This window comes from Melospiza georgiana, chromosome 22 (genome assembly GCF_028018845.1).
Source record: "Melospiza georgiana isolate bMelGeo1 chromosome 22, bMelGeo1.pri, whole genome shotgun sequence".
Classification (NCBI taxonomy): Eukaryota; Metazoa; Chordata; class Aves; order Passeriformes; family Passerellidae; genus Melospiza; species Melospiza georgiana.
Genome location: NC_080451.1, coordinates 5,547,340 through 5,564,210, shown reverse-complemented (window position 1 = coordinate 5,564,210; position 16,871 = coordinate 5,547,340). Strand labels below are relative to the sequence as shown.

General features: G+C 58.1%; 1 protein-coding gene across 1 annotated transcript; it reads right to left on the bottom strand.

Moving 5' to 3' along the window:
• Positions 1-4,789: 4,789 nt before the first annotated feature.
• ZBTB17 (zinc finger and BTB domain containing 17) lies at positions 4,790-15,512 on the bottom strand. The gene is made up of 16 exons (XM_058039152.1): positions 15,410-15,512; positions 14,104-14,202; positions 13,536-13,647; positions 11,732-11,938; positions 11,031-11,207; positions 10,459-10,788; positions 9,842-10,080; positions 9,608-9,750; positions 8,856-9,156; positions 7,892-7,979; positions 7,309-7,425; positions 7,085-7,205; positions 6,789-6,919; positions 6,497-6,712; positions 5,460-5,549; positions 4,790-5,058 (listed from the first exon to the last, which is right to left on the bottom strand). The coding sequence occupies exons 4-16, from the start codon at positions 11,934-11,936 to the stop codon at positions 4,790-4,792; spliced, it is 2,427 nt and encodes an 808-aa protein (XP_057895135.1). The 5' UTR covers positions 11,937-11,938; positions 13,536-13,647; positions 14,104-14,202; positions 15,410-15,512.
• Between the last annotated feature and the right edge of the window lie 1,359 nt (positions 15,513-16,871).

Sequence of the window (16,871 nt, the reverse complement as noted above, 5' to 3'; positions counted from 1 at the left end):
CATACAAATGGACAAATGTGTTTCCTTCTAGACAGTTGGGACAGACACCTGTCCAGCCAGACACCTTCCCCCTCCACCCATGAGCATAAATGCCCCAAAAATGCCCTTTTCACCCCAAAGGCCCCTCACCAAAAAGCAGCGATTTCACACCCCCGCCCCGCCCCCCTCACGCCCCCCTCACACCCCTGCCCCGCCCCCCCAGCCCCGTGTCCGTCTGTCCGGGCCCATCCCTGTGTCCATCTCCAGGCTCCGAGCGTGGGGAGGCTCCGGCCGGTCCCGACCCCGAACCCACGGACACGGGAACGGGGCGGGGGCGGGGCGGGGGCGGGGCGGGGGTGTGAGGGGGGCGGGGCGGGGGTGTGAAATCGCTGCTTTTTGGTGAGGGGCCTTTGGGGTGAAAAGGGCATTTTTGGGGCATTTATGCTCGTGGGTGGAGGAGGAATGTGTCTGGCTGGACAGGTGTCTGTCCATCTGTCCGGTTGCATGTACAATGTCCAACCGGACGTACAATGTCCAACTGTCCAGCTGCACACACAGTGTCCGTGTGTCCGGCTGGACGTACAGTGTCCAGATGGACGGACTGATGGACACACCCATGGCCGTGGGGATGGATGGACATGGAGCTGGACAGTAAACAGGAGCACATTCACCTAGGAATGGGGATGGTGGAGCTGTCAGGAGAGGGGAGTGTCCAGCTGGACAGATGGACATTGTACGTCCAGTTGGACATTGTACGTCCAGTTGGACACACGGACAGTGTACATCCAAGTTGGACAGTTGGACATTGTACGTCCAGTTGGACACACGGACAGTGTACATCCAAGTTGGACAGTTGGACATTGTACGTCCAGTTGGACAGATGGACGTTGTATACGTCCAGCTGGACATTAAACATCCAGTTGGACGGACACCTTCCCCCTCCACCCGCGAGCATAAATGCCCCAAAAATGCCCTTTTCACCCCAGGGCCCCTCACCAAAAATCAGCGATTTCACACCCCCGCCCCGCCCCCCTCACACCCCCGCCCCGCCCCCGCCCCGCCCCCGCCCCGTTCCCGTGTCCGTGGGTTCGGGGTCGGGACCGGCCGGAGCCTCCCCACGCTCGGAGCCTGGGGATGGACACAGGGATGGGCCCGGACAGACGGACACGGGGCTGGGGGGGCGGGGCAGGGGTGTGAGGGGGGTGTGAGGGGGGCGGGGCGGGGGTGTGAAATCGCTGCTTTTTGGTGAGGGGCCCTGGGGTGAAAAGGGCATTTTTGGGGCATTTATGCTCATGGATGGAGGAGGAAGGTGTCTGGCTGGACAGGTGTCTGTCCATCTGTCCGGTTGCATGTACAATGTCCAACCGGACGTACAATGTCCAACTGTCCGGCTGCACACACAGTGTCCGTGTGTCCGGCTGGACGTACAGTGTCCAGATGGACGGACTGATGGACACACTCATGGCTGTGGAGATGGATGGACATGGAGCTGGACAGACCAACAGGAGCAACTTCAGCTGGGAATGGGGATGGTGGAGCTGTCAGGAGAGGGGAGTGTCCAGCTGGACAGTTGGACATTGTACGTCCAGTTGGACAATGTACGTCCAGTTGGACACACGGACATTGTACGTCCATCTGGACAGTTGGCCAACCACCTGCTGAACCAGACACCTTCCCCCTCCACGCATGAGCATAAATGCCCCAAAAATGCCCTTTTCACCCCAAGGCCCCTCACCAAAAATCAGCGATTTCACACCCCCGCCCCGCCCCCCTCACACCCCCCTCACACCCCTGCCCCGCCCCCCCCAGCCCCGTGTCCGTCTGTCCGGGCCCATCCCTGTGTCCATCTTCAGGCTCCGAGCGTGGGGAGGCTCCGGCCGGTCCCGACCCCGAACCCACGGACACGGGAACGGGGCGGGGGCGGGGCGGGGGCGGGGCGGGGGTGTGAGGGGGGCGGGGCGGGGGTGTGAAATCGCTGATTTTTGGAGAGGGGCCTTGGGGTGAAAAGGGCATTTTTGGGGCATTTATGCTCGTGGGTGGGAAGGTGTCTGGTTCAGCAGGTGGTTGGCCAACTGTCCAACTGGACGTACAATGTCCGTGTGTCCAACTGGACGTACAATGTCCAACTGTCCAACTTGGATGTACACTGTCCGTGTGTCCAACTGGACGTACAATGTCCATCTGTCCAGCTGGACACTCCCCTCTTCTGACAGCTCCACCATCCCCATTCCCAGCAGAAGTTGCTCCTGTTGGTCAGTCCAGCTCCATGCCCATCCATCCCCACGGCCATGAGTGTGTCCATCAGTCCGTCCATCTGGACACTGTACGTCCAGCCGGACACACGGACACTGTGTGTGCAGCCGGACAGTTGGACATTGTACGTCCGGTTGGACATTGTACATGCAACCGGACAGATGGACAGACACCTGTCCAGCCAGACACCTTCCCCCTCCATCCATGAGCATAAATGCCCCAAAAATGCCCTTTTCACCCCAAAGGCCCCTCACCAAAAAGCAGCCATTTCACACCCCCGCCCCGCCCCCCTCACGCCCCCCTCACACCCCTGCCCCGCCCCCCCAGCCCCGTGTCCGTCTGTCCGGGCCCATCCCTGTGTCCATCTCCAGGCTCCGAGCGTGGGGAGGCTCCGGCCGGTCCCGACCCTGAACCCACGGACACGGGAACGGGGCGGGGGCGGGGCGGGGCGGGGGTGTGAGGGGGGCGGGGCGGGGGTGTGAAATGGCTGATTTTTGGTGAGGGGCCTTTGGGGTGAAAAGGGCATTTTTGGGGCATTTATGCTCGCGGGTGGGAAGGTGTCTGGTTCAGCAGGTGTTTGGCCAACTGGCCAGATGGACGTACAATGTCCGTGTGTCCAACTGGACGTACAATGTCCAACTGTCCAACTTGGATGTACACTGTCCGTGTGTACAACTGGACGTACATTGTCCAACCGGACGTACAATGTCCAACTGTCCAGCTGCACACACAGTGTCCGTGTGTCCGGCTGGACGTACAGTGTCCAGATGGACGGACTGATGGACACACCCATGGCTGTGGAGATGGATGGACATGGAGCTGGACAGTAAACGGGAGCACATTCACCTAGGAATGGGGATGGTGGAGCTGTCAGATGGACAGAACAGGGGAATGTCCAGCTGGACAGATGGACATTGTACATACAGCTGGACAGTTGGACATTGTACGTCCAGTTGGACAATGTACGTCCAGTTGGACACACGGACAGTGTACATCCAAGTTGGACAGTTGGACATTGTACGTCCAGTTGGACAGATGGACGTTGTATACGTCCAGCTGGACATTAAACATCCAGTTGGACGGACACCTTCCCCCTCCACCCATGGGCATAAATGCCCCAAAAATGCCCTTTTTACCCCCAAGGCCCCTCACCAAAAAGCAGCCATTTCACACCCCCGCCCCGCCCCCCTCACACCCCCGCCCCGCCCCCGCCCCGCCCCCGCCCCGTTCCCGTGTCCGTGGGTTCGCGGTCGGGACCGGCCGGAGCCTCCCCACGCTCGGAGCCTGGGGATGGACACAGGGATGGGCCCGGACAGACGGACACGGGGCTGGGGGGGCGGGGCGGGGGTGTGAGGGGGGCGTGAGGGGGGCGGGGCGGGGGTGTGAAATCGCTGCTTTTTGGTGAGGGGCCTTAGGGTGAAAAGGGCATTTTTGGGGCATTTATGCTCATGCGTGGAGGCGGAATGTGTCTGGCTGGCCAGGTGTCTGTCTGTCTGTACAATGTCCATGTGTCCAGCTGGATGTACAATTGTCTGTCTGACTGGACTCGCAGTGGTCCCTCTGTCTGGCTGTGAGTGTAGCCAGCCATGTGTCCATGCACAGAGGTGTCTGTGTGTCCAGCTGGACATGTCCCTGTCTGTGTCTGCCTGTCAATCCATCCCTGTGTCCATCTGTCCAGCTATTTCCAGTGAAGGTCCAACACCAGCAGCCCTGTCCTTGTGTCCGGCTGGACAGCCCAGCCTGTCCTGGATCCTCCAACCCCCCCTGTCTGGGGAGCAGGGATGAGAACAGACGGACACATGGACACAGGTGAGCACATGGATGGACAGACACATGTCCAGGTGTCCAACCGGATGTGAAACTGTCTGGCCTGAAGTGTCCGTGTGTCTCTGCCACTGTCCCACCATCCACAGAGCTTTCCAGGTGTCCAGCTGACCCTGCAGCCATCTCTGTGTCCATCTGTCCCAGCCCCTGTCATTGTGTCCGTGTGTCTCTCCCTTCCCTCCCCGTCCTGGCGGCCCTGAGGGGACAGAGCAGGGGGGAGTGTCCAGCTGGACACACGGACAGGGGCAGCTCCATGTGGTGGGTGGGCCCAGCTGAGCCCCAGCCCCTGGGCGGGGCAGGACAGGCTCCCACCCCCACCTCCATCAGCAGCACCTTTTTCCTTCCTTTTACCCCCAAACAGGGGCAGCTCCCCTGCCTCCACACCCCTCCCTCAGTGGGGGTCAGCATGGGACGGTCCTTCGGGGCTTTACCCCAAAAATCCCCATCTGCTGCTCTGGGTGGGGTTGAAAACCTTAAACCACCGTTTTCATCCTTTATCATCTCATCTATCCCTGCTATCCATCCACATCACACTCTCAGCAGGGACTGGAGTGTTCCAGTGTCCCCCACGGCGCCCAAAACACCCCCTGAACGGGGAGAGAAGCCACAGCCCCCTCCCCAAGCACCAACCCTTACAAAATACTGCATTTTATTCCATCTCTTTCCTTCCAGAAATACACTTTTTACACCATTTCCGAGCTGTCTCTTAAATAAAGGCAGGGCGGGGGCGGGGTCACTCGGGGGCCGGGGGCGGCCCCTCGGGGGCCGGCGGGGCCGGGGGCGGCTCGGGGCCGTCGCGGGGCCGGAACAGGAGCTCCCCGGCGGGGATGACCTGCTCTGCCGGCCAGCCCGCGGCGCCGTACGGCTGGTAGAAGTCGGGCTCGGCCTGGAACATGACGAGCGCCTGGGCCGTGTGGATGCGCACGTGCTGCGCCAGGCTGCTGGCGTCCAGGAACTTCTCCCCGCAGGAATCGCAGGCGTAAAGGATCTGCGTGTTGGGGTCTGCAGGGAGAGAGAGAGAGAAACACACTCACCAAAATGGGGCAGGCTTGGGGGTGGTGGGATGGTGTAGGAAACAGATTTGTAGAAAATTCTACATTCGAATTCTACAGGACGGGAGCTGCCAGCCCGTGCCGGTAGTGCCGGAGGTGCTGGGGTGATGGGATGGGAGGAGCCAGCCCCAAATTCCCGGTGGTGATGGGATAGGAGGAGCCAGCCCAATATTCCCGGTATTCCCGGAGGTGCTGGGGTGTGGGATGGGAGGAGCCAGCTCGGTATTCCCGGTGGTTCTAGGGTGGTGGGATGGGAGGAGCCAGCCCAATACTCCCGGTATTCCCGGAGGTGCTGGGGTGTGGGATGGGAGGAGCCAGCCCGGTCGGTATTCCCGGTATTCCCGGTCTCACCTGCCTCCTGCACCTGCTTCACCGCTTTGGTGATCTCAGCTTTGAGTGCTTCGGTCTCGTCCGCTGTCACTGCGGCTGCCACGGGCACCACTGTGGGAACAGAGGGGGACAGGGACATTAGTGGGGACAGGGACATTAGGGGGGACAGGGAGATTGTGGGGCCCAGCTGGGCAGGAATTCCCCCCCAGCCATGGATCCTGCCCAGTGCTGAGGCTGGGAGTGGCTCCAGTGGGATTTGAGGCTGCCCAGACTCGGGTACTGCACCCTTGGATAAATCTCCAGCACCTTTGGAGTCTCCAGGACCTCCAAGCTGCACCCCATGGAAAAGCCCCAAACTGCCCCCCTACAACTGAATCTCCCTTTTAGGAGACTCCTGGGCCCCTCAAATTCCACCTCATGGACAAACCTCCCTTTTAGACCGCTCTAAGGCACCCAAGGTGCTCCCCAGGGTTAAGCTTCCCCTCTGCAAGGGCTCCAGGGATGCCCCTCACAGAAAAATCTCATTTTCAGAGTGTCTCTTGGAACCCCAAGCTCCTCCCTGGAGACCCAGCCCCCTTTTAGTCCTGGGATGCCCAAGCTACATCCCATGGACAAGTTTCCCTTTTAGGGTGGCTCCTGGGACCTCGAAGTTGCATCTTCATAAATCAACCCCATCTTTGTGACAGTTCCAGGCCCCTCCAACTGCTCCCCACAGGTAAGTTTTCCTTCTGGGGTGGCTCATGGAACACCCAAGCTCCTCTCAGGGATAAAATTTCCCTTTTGGGATGGCATCTGGGACCTCCAAGCTGCACCTTTTTTTCAGGACACCTCCAAGACCCCCAAGCTGCATTCCCAAGGGTAAATTTCCCTTTTGGGATGCCTCCTGAGTCCCCTAAGCTGAACCCCCATAAATGAATCTCCCTGTGGGGACAACTCTGGGACCAGCCAGCTGCTCCCTATGGATAAGGTTCCATTTCAGGACAACGCCAGGACCTCCCAGCTGCTCCCCACCTCCGACCTTCCCTTCTCTTTGGGATCCCCATGGGCCCCCAGCTCACCTGTGAGCTGCGTGACAGCGGTGGCAGCCAGCGCCTCGGTGGCCAATGTCACCATGTCATCGGACGCCACCGTGACGATGTTGACCTCGTCACCCTCCTCGGGCTCCAGGATTTTGATGCCAGCCTTGCCCTGGTGCACGGTCTTGACGTGGGAGCGCAGGTTGTCCACGCGGTTGAAGCCACGGCCGCACTTGTCACACAGGAAGGGCTTCTCCCCTGGGAGGGCACAGGGAATGGGGTGGGTGAGGGGGATGCCCGGGGTGGTGCAGGGCTCTGGGAGGTACCCACCCACCTGTGTGGATGATGATGTGCTTGGACAGGTCGCCCACGTTGACGAAGGCTTTGTTGCAGACGGTGCATTTGTGGGGCCGGATGTTGTCGTGGTGACGGATGTGGTTGGCCAGCTGGCTCGACTGGACGAACCTTGGGCAACGAGACCACGGTCACCACAACCCTGGTGTCACCCTGGCACCTCCACCCTCCCTCCAGAGCATGGCACCTGGCTGGGAACAGCCAGTGGAGGTGCCCCCTCATATTCCACCAGCACCAAAGTGGGGGAATACTGGGATATCTGAAGGGAATCCTCACCTCTTGCCACAGCGCTCGCACACGTAGGGCTTCTCCCCGGTGTGCTGGCGCACGTGGGCGATGAGGGAGCTCGCCTGGGTGAAGGCTTTGCCGCAGATCAAGCACTGGCACGGCTTCTCTCCTGGGGAAGCACAGGAGGACGTGGGTGGGGAGCACGAGGGGCAGGAGGGGCAGGAGGAGCCTCGGGGGACAGGAGAACCCCCCGGGGCAGGAGGGGTCCGTACCGGTGTGGATGCGGACATGGCGCTGCAGGGCACCGGGGTCGGCGAACTGGCGCTGGCAGTGCACGCACACGTACGGCTTCTCCCCGCTGTGGATCCGCAGGTGCCGCTTCAGGTTACCTGGGAGCAGGGCAGGATGAAGGACACCGGATCCTCCTCCCCTTTCTACTCCTTCCCAGAGCCCCAGAAGCTCCCTCGGGAAAGGCTGGTGCTGTTCAGGGAGCAGGGACTGCGCAGGGATCGAGGGAAGTTGGCTGCACCCTGCCTGGGATCGGGCAGTAGCACTGAAGTGGAGACAGCCAGGACAAGCACCCAGTGTTTGAGGGGATCAAAAGACTCCACTGGGATCATCCCAACCCTCTGGCTCTGCAGCAGGCTGAGAGAGGATGGGAGGAGACATCCCCATCTCCTTTCCAGGGTGTGGCTCCATGTGGAAAACCAGGAATTCATGGAGCACAACCACGGCACTGTAAAGCCAGGATGAAATCCTTCCTCTGGCTCTGATCCAGCCCTGGAACACTCCCTGCTCCCCACAGACCATCCAAGTCCTGTCACTCATCTCCTCAGGCCCCCTCCCCTGTGTTACCTGACGTGGTGAACTGCTTCCCGCACTCCCGGCACTTCAGGGGCCCATCTGCGATGTGGATCTTCAGGTGAGCCTTCAAATTCCCCACCTGGGGATGGAGAGCGGGATGGAGAGAGCCCCAAACCCCCTCATCTCCCTTCGGAGCAACCCAAATCCCCTGGATCCCTTCCGGAGTGGCCTCTAGGCCTCCAAGCTTCACCCCATGGATAAATCACTCCTTCCAAGCTCCAAGACCCCCAAACTGCATCCCACGGATAATCCACCCTTTCAGGACCGCTCTGGGACCCCCAAACTGCAATCCATGGATAATCCACCCTTTCAGGACCCCTCTGGGACCCCCAGCTATGCCTCATGGATATACCACCATCCCAGGACCACTCTCGGAAAGGTGGTGTATCCATTCCAAACTGCATCCCATGGATAATCCACCCTTTCAGGACTGCTCTGGGACTCCCAAATACACCTCATGGACACACCACCATCCCAGGACAGCTTGGGGAACCCCAAACTGCATCCCATGGATAATCCACCCTTTCAGGACCCCTCTCCTGACCCCCAAACTGCAATCCATGGATAATCCACCCTTTCAGGACTCCTCTGGGACCCTCAAATACACCTCATGGATGCATCACCATCCCAGGACAGCTTTGGGAACCCCAAACTGCATCCCATGGACAATCCACCCTTTCATGACTGCTCTGGGACCCCCAGCTATGCCTCATGGACACACCACCATCCCAGGACCACTCTGGCACCCCCAAACTGCATCCCATGCATAATCCACCCTTTCAGGACTGCTCTGGGATGCCCAATGGATGGCCTTGCTGCATTCCCTACACTCATGGATACACCTCACGGATACACCACCATCCCAGGACCATTCTGGGAGCCTTGAACTGCCTCCCATGGACAAACCTCCCTTTCCAGGACCCCACTGGCCCGGCTTCCCCACTGCCCAGCACACCTGGTTGAACTTCTTGTCGCAGTGGGGACACTTGTGCTCCTTGTCGGTGTCGTGGGTCTCCAGGTGGCGCATCTTGGAGGTGGGGTCGGAGAAGGAGCGGCCGCAGTAGTCGCACTGGTAGGGCTTCTCGCCGCTGTGCACCAGCTGGTGCCGCTTCAGGTTGCCCGAGGTGGTGAAGAGCTTGCCGCAGTCCTCGCAGCGGTAGCGCGCCTCGCCCGTGTGCCGCTTCTTGTGCAGGTTCAGCAGGCTGATGAGCCGGTAGCTCTTCCCGCACTCCTCGCAGCCGTACGGCTTCAGCGGGCTGGGGTGAGGGGGGAATGGCAGAATGTCACCCCCTCACACCCAGCACTGGGGTCTCACCGCCCCCAGTCTGAGTGTCAGCCTCAGCCAGACACAGGAGTCACGGAATGCCTGGGTTGGGAGGGACCTCCAAGCTCATCTTGACCCCACCGGCCACTAGAGCAGGTTGTTCCAAGCCCCATCCAACCCTGAACACTTCCAGGGATGGGAGTTCATGAAACACCACAAATTTGGACAATGCTCTCAGACACAGGATGGGATTCTGATGGTGTCTGTGCAGGGCCAGGAGTTGGACTCGATCCCTGTGGATCCCTTCCAACTCAGGACCATGACAGAGGAAAAAGACAAATCTCCTCCCAGATACCCCAACACACCAATGGATTTCCAAAGGATTCAACCATTCCCAGCAAACCTCACATTTTTCAGGTGTCTTTCCCTGGCTCCACCCATACCTGTGTGTCTTCTCGTGGGCCTTGCAGGCAGCTGGGTCGGAGAAGGCCTTGTTGCACTCCCTGCACGAGAAGGGTTTCTCTCCGGTGTGGATCCGGATGTGCCGCTTGAAGTTCCCGGTGTGGGTGAACTCCTTCCCGCAGTCCTAGGGATGGAGGGACAGGCACTGTCACCCCGCTGTCCCCAAGGCACCCGGTGGCACCCAGAGCTCTGCCCAGGAGCCTGGCCAGCCTCACCTCACACTTGTGTGTGACGGAGCCGTAGGCCTTGGACTCGGTGCGGTCGCTGTAGGTGCCGGAGCGCAGCAGGCGCGGCTCCCCCGAGTTCTCCTGCCCCGAATCCGTGCTGCCCGACTCGTTATCCTCAGCATTTTCCCCATTCTCCAGCTGGGGAGGCTCCTCCTTGGGCATTTTACCCTCATCTTCCTCCTCCACTATCATCTCCCCATCTTCCTCCTTCCTTTCCAGCTTCATCTCTGCAGGATGGTAGAAAATGGGGGTGTTCAAATTTGGGAGTGGCAGCAGAGGCACAAATCCACCTGTATTTCCTAACCTAAGGAGACTGGGATTAGGCATCCTCTGTCCCCAGAGAAATCACAGAAACATCTGAGTTGGAAGGGAAGTGAAAGCTCATCCACCATCACCTTTGCCTGGAATCACTTTGAATTTGCAGGTGATTAGCCCTAAATTCCCAAAGCCTGTGCAGGCAGAGGAGAATTTCCCAAATCTCCTCACTATGCTCCAAAACAACTGCTCCTAGAGGATCCATGCCTCACAAAACTCACACTCACACAATGAATTCCACAGATAAGGAGGGCTCCAGCCCTGCCCAGCTTTGTCCCAGCCCCGCTCACCTGCCAGGCTGTCGCTGCCCACGGCGCTCTCCGATGGCTGCCCGGGAACGTCGGCCTTGGGATCCTCGTGGATGGCAGCGCCCGTCCCTGCGAGCGCTGCAGCGTCAGGGCAGGGAGTGCTGGGGGTGACAGCAGGAGCCAGGCTGTCACCCCTGGCTGGCTCACCCTCCTGGCCAGCTGGCTGCTCCGCAGGCACCTCGGGCTGTGCCGCGGCCTCCGGCTTCTCCTCCTTGCCCTGGCTGTCGGGAGCAGCTGCTTTGGCTTTGTCAGGCTCCCCCAGAGCTTCTGCCACCACCAATGTCTTGCCATCAGCTGGGACCTTGTCAGCTTCTGTGAAAGAACAGGAGAAGCCATCCAGCTGCTGCTGCTGACAGCAGGATTCCCAAATCCCACAAAATTCACAGAAGCAGCAATTTTTCAACTGCTGGTGCTGCCCAAGAGGATCAAACCCCATCCAGGTGCACGTGGGGACTGGGTTTGCCAGGTGGCCAAGGAGCATAAGTGGATAAATTTTGGCCTGCATGAAGCACAAGTAGGTAAATCTTGTGAGGAGTAGCCAGGAGGGTACATACCAGTCTCAGGGGGCTGCTGGGGATTTTCTGGGGGCACAGACAGAGATTTGAGTGCGTTGCAAGCACTGACAATCTCCTGCATCTGCAGGAAACCTGCCACGGCCAGCACATCCTCCACGTTGTCAGGGCTCAGGCTCAGCTTAGCCGTGTACATGAACTCCAGAACCTGGCCCAGGCCTGCAGGAGAGATCACACAACCAGAAATGAGCCCTCACCTCCTCACTCCTCATTCTGAAACACTCAAAATAACAAGCTGAAGAGCCTCCCTCAAAGCCTGAGCACAGAATTGTGTTGTTTACAGAGCTGGGAGGTTATTGGTGATGATTAGGATGAATAGTAGGTAAGTGAAAAATTTTGTAATGTAAGGGTCTGAGGCCATATATCATGTTGTGAATTGTAGGATGGACCGTGATACAAATAGTGCAATGGGGAAGAAGGTAAGAGAGTACAAGTCCATTTTTAGGCTGATGGGGATTTTGAAGCTTATGACGAACTTTCATTCCCAGGAGGAGGTGAGGCTTTCTGTTCCAGAGTGGATGTAAATTGTTATTGGGATTAGGCTGATTAAAAAAGGAAGTTCTGACTGTGTCTATGATTGCGCTGGGGGTGTTTTTGAGGTTGTTGGACAGAAGAGAGAATAGGATGGGGGTGGAGAGGTTTTACTAGGGTTAAGAGTACAAAAACAAAAGCCCCAGGCCTACCTGCAGCATTGCTGATGTCCAGGTGCACCACGTCCTTCTGGTCCACGAAGAGCATGCGGAAATAATCGCTGCAGGCGGCCAGCACGGCCTTGTGCGCCTTGAAGTCAATGCCGTCCACCACGAAGGTGCAGTCGCAGAGCAGCCCCAGCTGCCTCTGCTGGTTCAGCTGCTCCAGCACCTGCTGGCTGTGCTGAGGGAAATCCATGGCTGTGGGAGGGAGAAAACACCACAGGGGTAGGGGTGAGGGGTGTGGTAAAATCACTGAAGGGGTTGTGGAGGAGGAGAGATCACCAAACAGAACCTCGCTGCACAAAAAGGTGAATTTCAGCTCCTCTCCTGGCTAAATCCAGCCCCAAACCCTCTCCTAGAACAGCCACAACTCCAACACAGGGCTAGAAGGAGTTGATGGGACAGCCACGATGGTTTTAGCAACCATGACACAGCTGTTGCTCCTCAGCTGGTCCAAGCAGCAAGCAGGAGCCTTGTCACCTCTGCAGACACAAGTGCCATCGTCTCTCCTCTGTGTCACAGCTCCTGCCAAGGCCACAGCACGGGAGTGTCCATCCAAACCTTCCAGCTCCTGCTCTTCCAGCTGCTCATGTCAAGATTCTGAGGAATTTTTATATTTTATTATGTGTCTGGAGGGAGTTCTCCACGCCTGGAGCACAGCTCTGCCTAAGGAATGCTGCAAATTGCTGGAAACGTGGCAAAACCCCAATTTTCCAGCAGGTCCTTGTCAGCAAAGTGCCACACTGTGGATTTTCTCCTGAGATGCATCCGTGGGGTGAATGAAGAGCTTTCACTTGGCTTTGTCTTCCACCAATGATTCCGGTGCTGAAGGGATTGTTTCAAGGGATTGGCAAGCAGGGGGGAGAAAGGAAACAGGGATTATCCAGTTATTGTTCATGCAGGAAGTCCCCAAAGCTCTGGACGCTGCAGCAGGAAGGTCATGGCTGGGGAAACACTCCTGGATTCCATGCTCGGTGTCTCTGAAAGTTTCCAGCCCATAGAAGTTGTTTTTCCACTTCATCACCTCTTAAATCAGGAGTTTCCAGTCAGGAAGAAGGGAGGTTTGGATCCACAACATCCACAGGCACTTCCAGCTCCTGTTCCCTCCAGCAATCAGTGGTCAGAGGGAGCCTCCTCCTGTCAGCTGAGGGTGCCAGCAACACTCAGGGAAGGATCTTCCCCCCAGGGGCTCACTCAGCTTCCACTTCATTCCCTTCCAGTGGGGATGAGAGGCCAGGACCTCTCTGACAGCATTGGATCACACACAGAGAGAGGAAGTTCCACTCCATTTTGTCGTTGCACTGAATTCCCTGCCCTGGCTTTCCCCCAGCCTGTCCCAAAATACATCCCAGAAAAAAACAGTACTTGGGTCAGGATACTGCACAGCACGGCCCAGTGTGGTTGCAAAGCTCTGGAGAAAAGGGAAAGCATTTTCCCTGCAGGGTAAACAAGGCTGAGTTCTGTGCTCACAGACCTGAGGAATCCTGACAGCTCCATGAACTGAAAGGGTATTTTGGGGAATTTGTGGGAGGCACTTTGCATCTGAACAATGATTTTTAATGTTCCAGGATTTGGCTTGTCTCAGCTTTGCTCCCCCAGCTTTGAGAAGGAAGTAAAAATCCAGGAAACTCAACTCTTCCCCAAAAAACCTTCCAATTTTCTGTGGTCTCCCCTGTAATGCTCTCTGTACCCACACCCAGCAGCCAATGTCACCTTTACCCACTACAACCCCTCACTCTGAGGTTTAACAATCCCAAACACCTGGACCCAACCCCCAGGAGTGTGCCCAGCTCACCCCTGTGCTGCAGGGAGCAGAGATACCCAGAGGATCGAGGGCCAGAGGGTTGAGTCTCTCCTCCAGAGATTTCCCCTTTCCAGGTGTTCAGGTCAGTCTCTACACAGCCATCCTGGGAAAAATGGGATAGAAAAACTCAATTTTAAACCTCCAGTGCTGGGTGCTGAAGGTGCAAAACCCCTGATGCAGGATTGGGCATCCTCTGATTTCCCCTCAGGGGAGAGAATTCCCCTCCTGACCTCTCCCCGACGAGGCCGTTGAGTCTCTCATTATCCAATTAATCATGCACAAGTTCATTATGAGCCCACCCACGCCCTCCACACAGATAAATCCAGCAGCTGCAGTCCCAGGGAGCTTCCCACGCCAGCTCTGCTAAGCACTCTCACTAATTAGCACCATTACCTCTCCCCTCCCCTGCCACGTGAACACCTACCTATTAAAAACCCCCAAACCTCCCTGACTTGGATAAAAAACAGAGAGTTAAGCAGTGCCTTTGCAGGCTGTCAGCAGCCAGCCATCCTTGCTGGGAGGATGAAAGGGAAGAGGGGTTGGTTTGTTTCCTACCCACCGGCGTCTCCCGCCTCGCGCGTCAGCTCGGGGAACAGCGCGGCCCCAACCCTCGCTGCCTGTGCCCACAGGGCTCTGTCCTCATTTCCAGCAACGGATCCTGCAAAGGTTTTCGTGAAAAAAAGTCAAGTCTGGAGCTGATCTGAGCACAGCAGCTCTGTATCATAACAATAATTCAGATCATGGAGCAGGGAAGGGCTGCAGAGCTTGTGGTTGGAAGAGGAAGGCGAGATGTGAGAGGGGAAATGATCACAAAGGGGGAAAAATGAGAAGGACACGAGGAGAGGGACATCCTGAACCCCTTACAGGGAAGATATCCTGAGGATGCCTTGGTTATTTGGATTTAAGTCTTATGGATGTGCTGGTGCTGCTCTGGACACCAAGACATCACCTGAGCCTGAGATCTGCCCTGAAACCCCTCCTGTGTCTGCAGTGCCCACGAATGACCAGCCCTTGTCTCCCTGGGGAAAAACACCCTTTGGAATGCTGGCTGAGTGCTGGAATCTCGGGAGAAGCCTCTGATGCAGAAACAAAACTCAGCAAACGCGGCTGCTCCAGGAAATGTGTCACCCGTGCCGGCCCGCAGAGGGCACGGACAGCCAGGAGGGGCTGTCACCACGCCAGAACGGGGAAAAATCCCGTTTTCCTTGCGGGTTCCCCGTCCCTGAGGGGCATGGACGTGGCTGGCGCTGGCTCGGGGCTATGACCTCCATTCCCAACATGGCGAGGGAATGGAGGGTGGCCCGAGGGGACGATGATGCCCCAAGGCCGGGGGACACATGGCCTGGCCCCGAGTCACCTCATGGCTGGGGAGGGACACAGCGGACAGGGACACCCCGGGCAGGGGGTGCGGCCAGGAGCCTCTCGGTGCCCTCACGACAACCACGTGTCCCTGCTCCCCTCCCGACATTCAGAAGCCCAAATCCCCTCACGACAGCCCCCGCTGCCCCTCACGACAGCCACCAACCCCCATTCCCCTCATGACAACCAGGAGCCCCCGCTCCCCTCGCAGCAGCCAACAAGCCCTGCGATATCCGGCAGCCAGTCCCTCGTTCCTACCGCGACAAGTCCCCGTTCGCCCGACGGCGACCGGCAGCGCCCCGGTTCCCAGGGCCCCCAGCAGGACCGCCCCACCCCGCAGCCCGCCCTCAAAGAACCGGGGCCGCGCACCGGGGTGACCCCCAAAGCGGCTCCGTTACCCCACAGGCAGCGAGCCAGGCCGCAGCCCCTTCCCTTCCCAGCGCCCGTGTCCTACTCAGCCCTCTCCCCAGCCCCTCCAGCGCTCTCCCAGGGCCCCCGTGCCGCACCTGCCATGCCGGGCCCGGCGGGGCCTCACCCGCGGCCCGCGGCCCTCACCGTGACACCGAGCAGACAAAGGGCGCCGCCATCTTGGCGCCGGGCGGAAGCGGCGTCGCCCCGGCCCGCCCAACGGCACTGCGCATGCGCGGCGGAGCACGGTCACCTTCCCGCCCCTTCCCGCCGCAGAGGCGCCGCCATGACAGAGGGGGGCGGTGCTGAGTGGCCCTGAAGGGCTTTGAGGGGCTGAGGGGAGCCATGAGGGGCCAAGGGAGGCCAAGTGCAGCTGTGAGGCTCGAAGGTCCCGGTGCCAGCGCCACTGCTGTGTTCTTCGCCACCCGTGTTGTCTGCCGTAACATCACCCCTGCTTGAACACCCCTGAGGTGGTGAATCTGCCGCTGTCCCACCCACTGACCACCCACGCCATGAAGGAATTCTCCGTAAATCTAACATAAACCTCCCTTGCCACAACTTGATGCTGTTCCTCTTTCCTGTCACTTGTTCTCTTGGTTTCATCAGAGAAGGTTCCCTGTGGTTGGAAATAATACAACTTTCCTAACTAGTTTTTAATTAGTTGTTTTAATTAATTGTGAGCAGCACCCACTTTTGGCCAGTACTAGTTAAGTTTCTACACAGACTTTTGTTAGTGAGATCATTATTCACCAAAACCTTAAGTTTGTTAAAACTAACCCTGACAAGCTTCAATAAAGTCAAAAGTATTCAAAGACTGGGTGTCTGGGATCTTAAATTTATGGTCCTTCAAGGACATTTGAGGAACCAGAAAATGCAGTGGATATTAAGAATTGGAAAGCTGGAGAAGATGATAAAAGGACTATAGAAATCAATAACCAATAGAGGACAGCATGCTAATTAATAAGAGAATTATGTGACCTAGAACCAATGAACGTTAATTTATTTGTTTGCTTAAAATGCATAAATAAGTGAAAAAGTTCTGTATGGGCTACAAGGGTACCTCGATCCTCTTGTCCCGATCATTGATAAAGAGTTCAAACACATCCCAAAAACCTGGGTTTTTTTCCCCAGCTTTCCTGCCACGAATGAGCTGCTGTGGGGTGTGTTTGGGGCCGGGCTGAGCCCTCTGCTCACCTCCCCTGTCCCAAAGCAATGCGGGCAGAAATAGGGAAAGAGGGAGGCCATGAGGGGCCATGAGGGGCCAAGGGGAGCCATGAGGGGCCAAGGGGAGCCGAGCCATGAGTGGAGTCATGAGGGGCCAGCTGCTGTGGGGAGTGTTTGGGGCCGGGCTGAGCCGGCCCTCTGCCCTCTGCTCACCTCCCCTGTCCTAAAGCCATTTGGGCAGAAACAGGGAAAGAGGGGGCCCATGAGGGAAGCCATGAGGGGCCAAGAGGAGCCGGAGGGGCCATGAGGGGCCAGCTGCTGTGGGGTGTGTTTGGTGCCGGGCTGAGCCTGCCCTCTGCTCACCGCCCCTATCCCAAAGCCATTCGGGCAGAAATA

What these genes read in the sequence shown, in the direction of transcription:
- ZBTB17 (XM_058039152.1), bottom strand. Translation starts at nt 11,936, where the DNA reads ATGGATTTCCCTCAGCACAGCCAGCAGGTGCTGGAGCAGCTGAACCAG. An exon ending in CCGTCACACACAAGTGTGAG is followed by an intron (nt 9,751 to 9,841) that starts GTGAGGCTGGCC and finishes CTCCATCCCTAG; the next exon opens with GACTGCGGGAAGGAGTTCAC. An exon ending in CGCTGTCACGCAGCTCACAG is followed by an intron (nt 5,550 to 6,496) that starts GTGAGCTGGGGG and finishes CTGTTCCCACAG; the next exon opens with TGGTGCCCGTGGCAGCCGCA.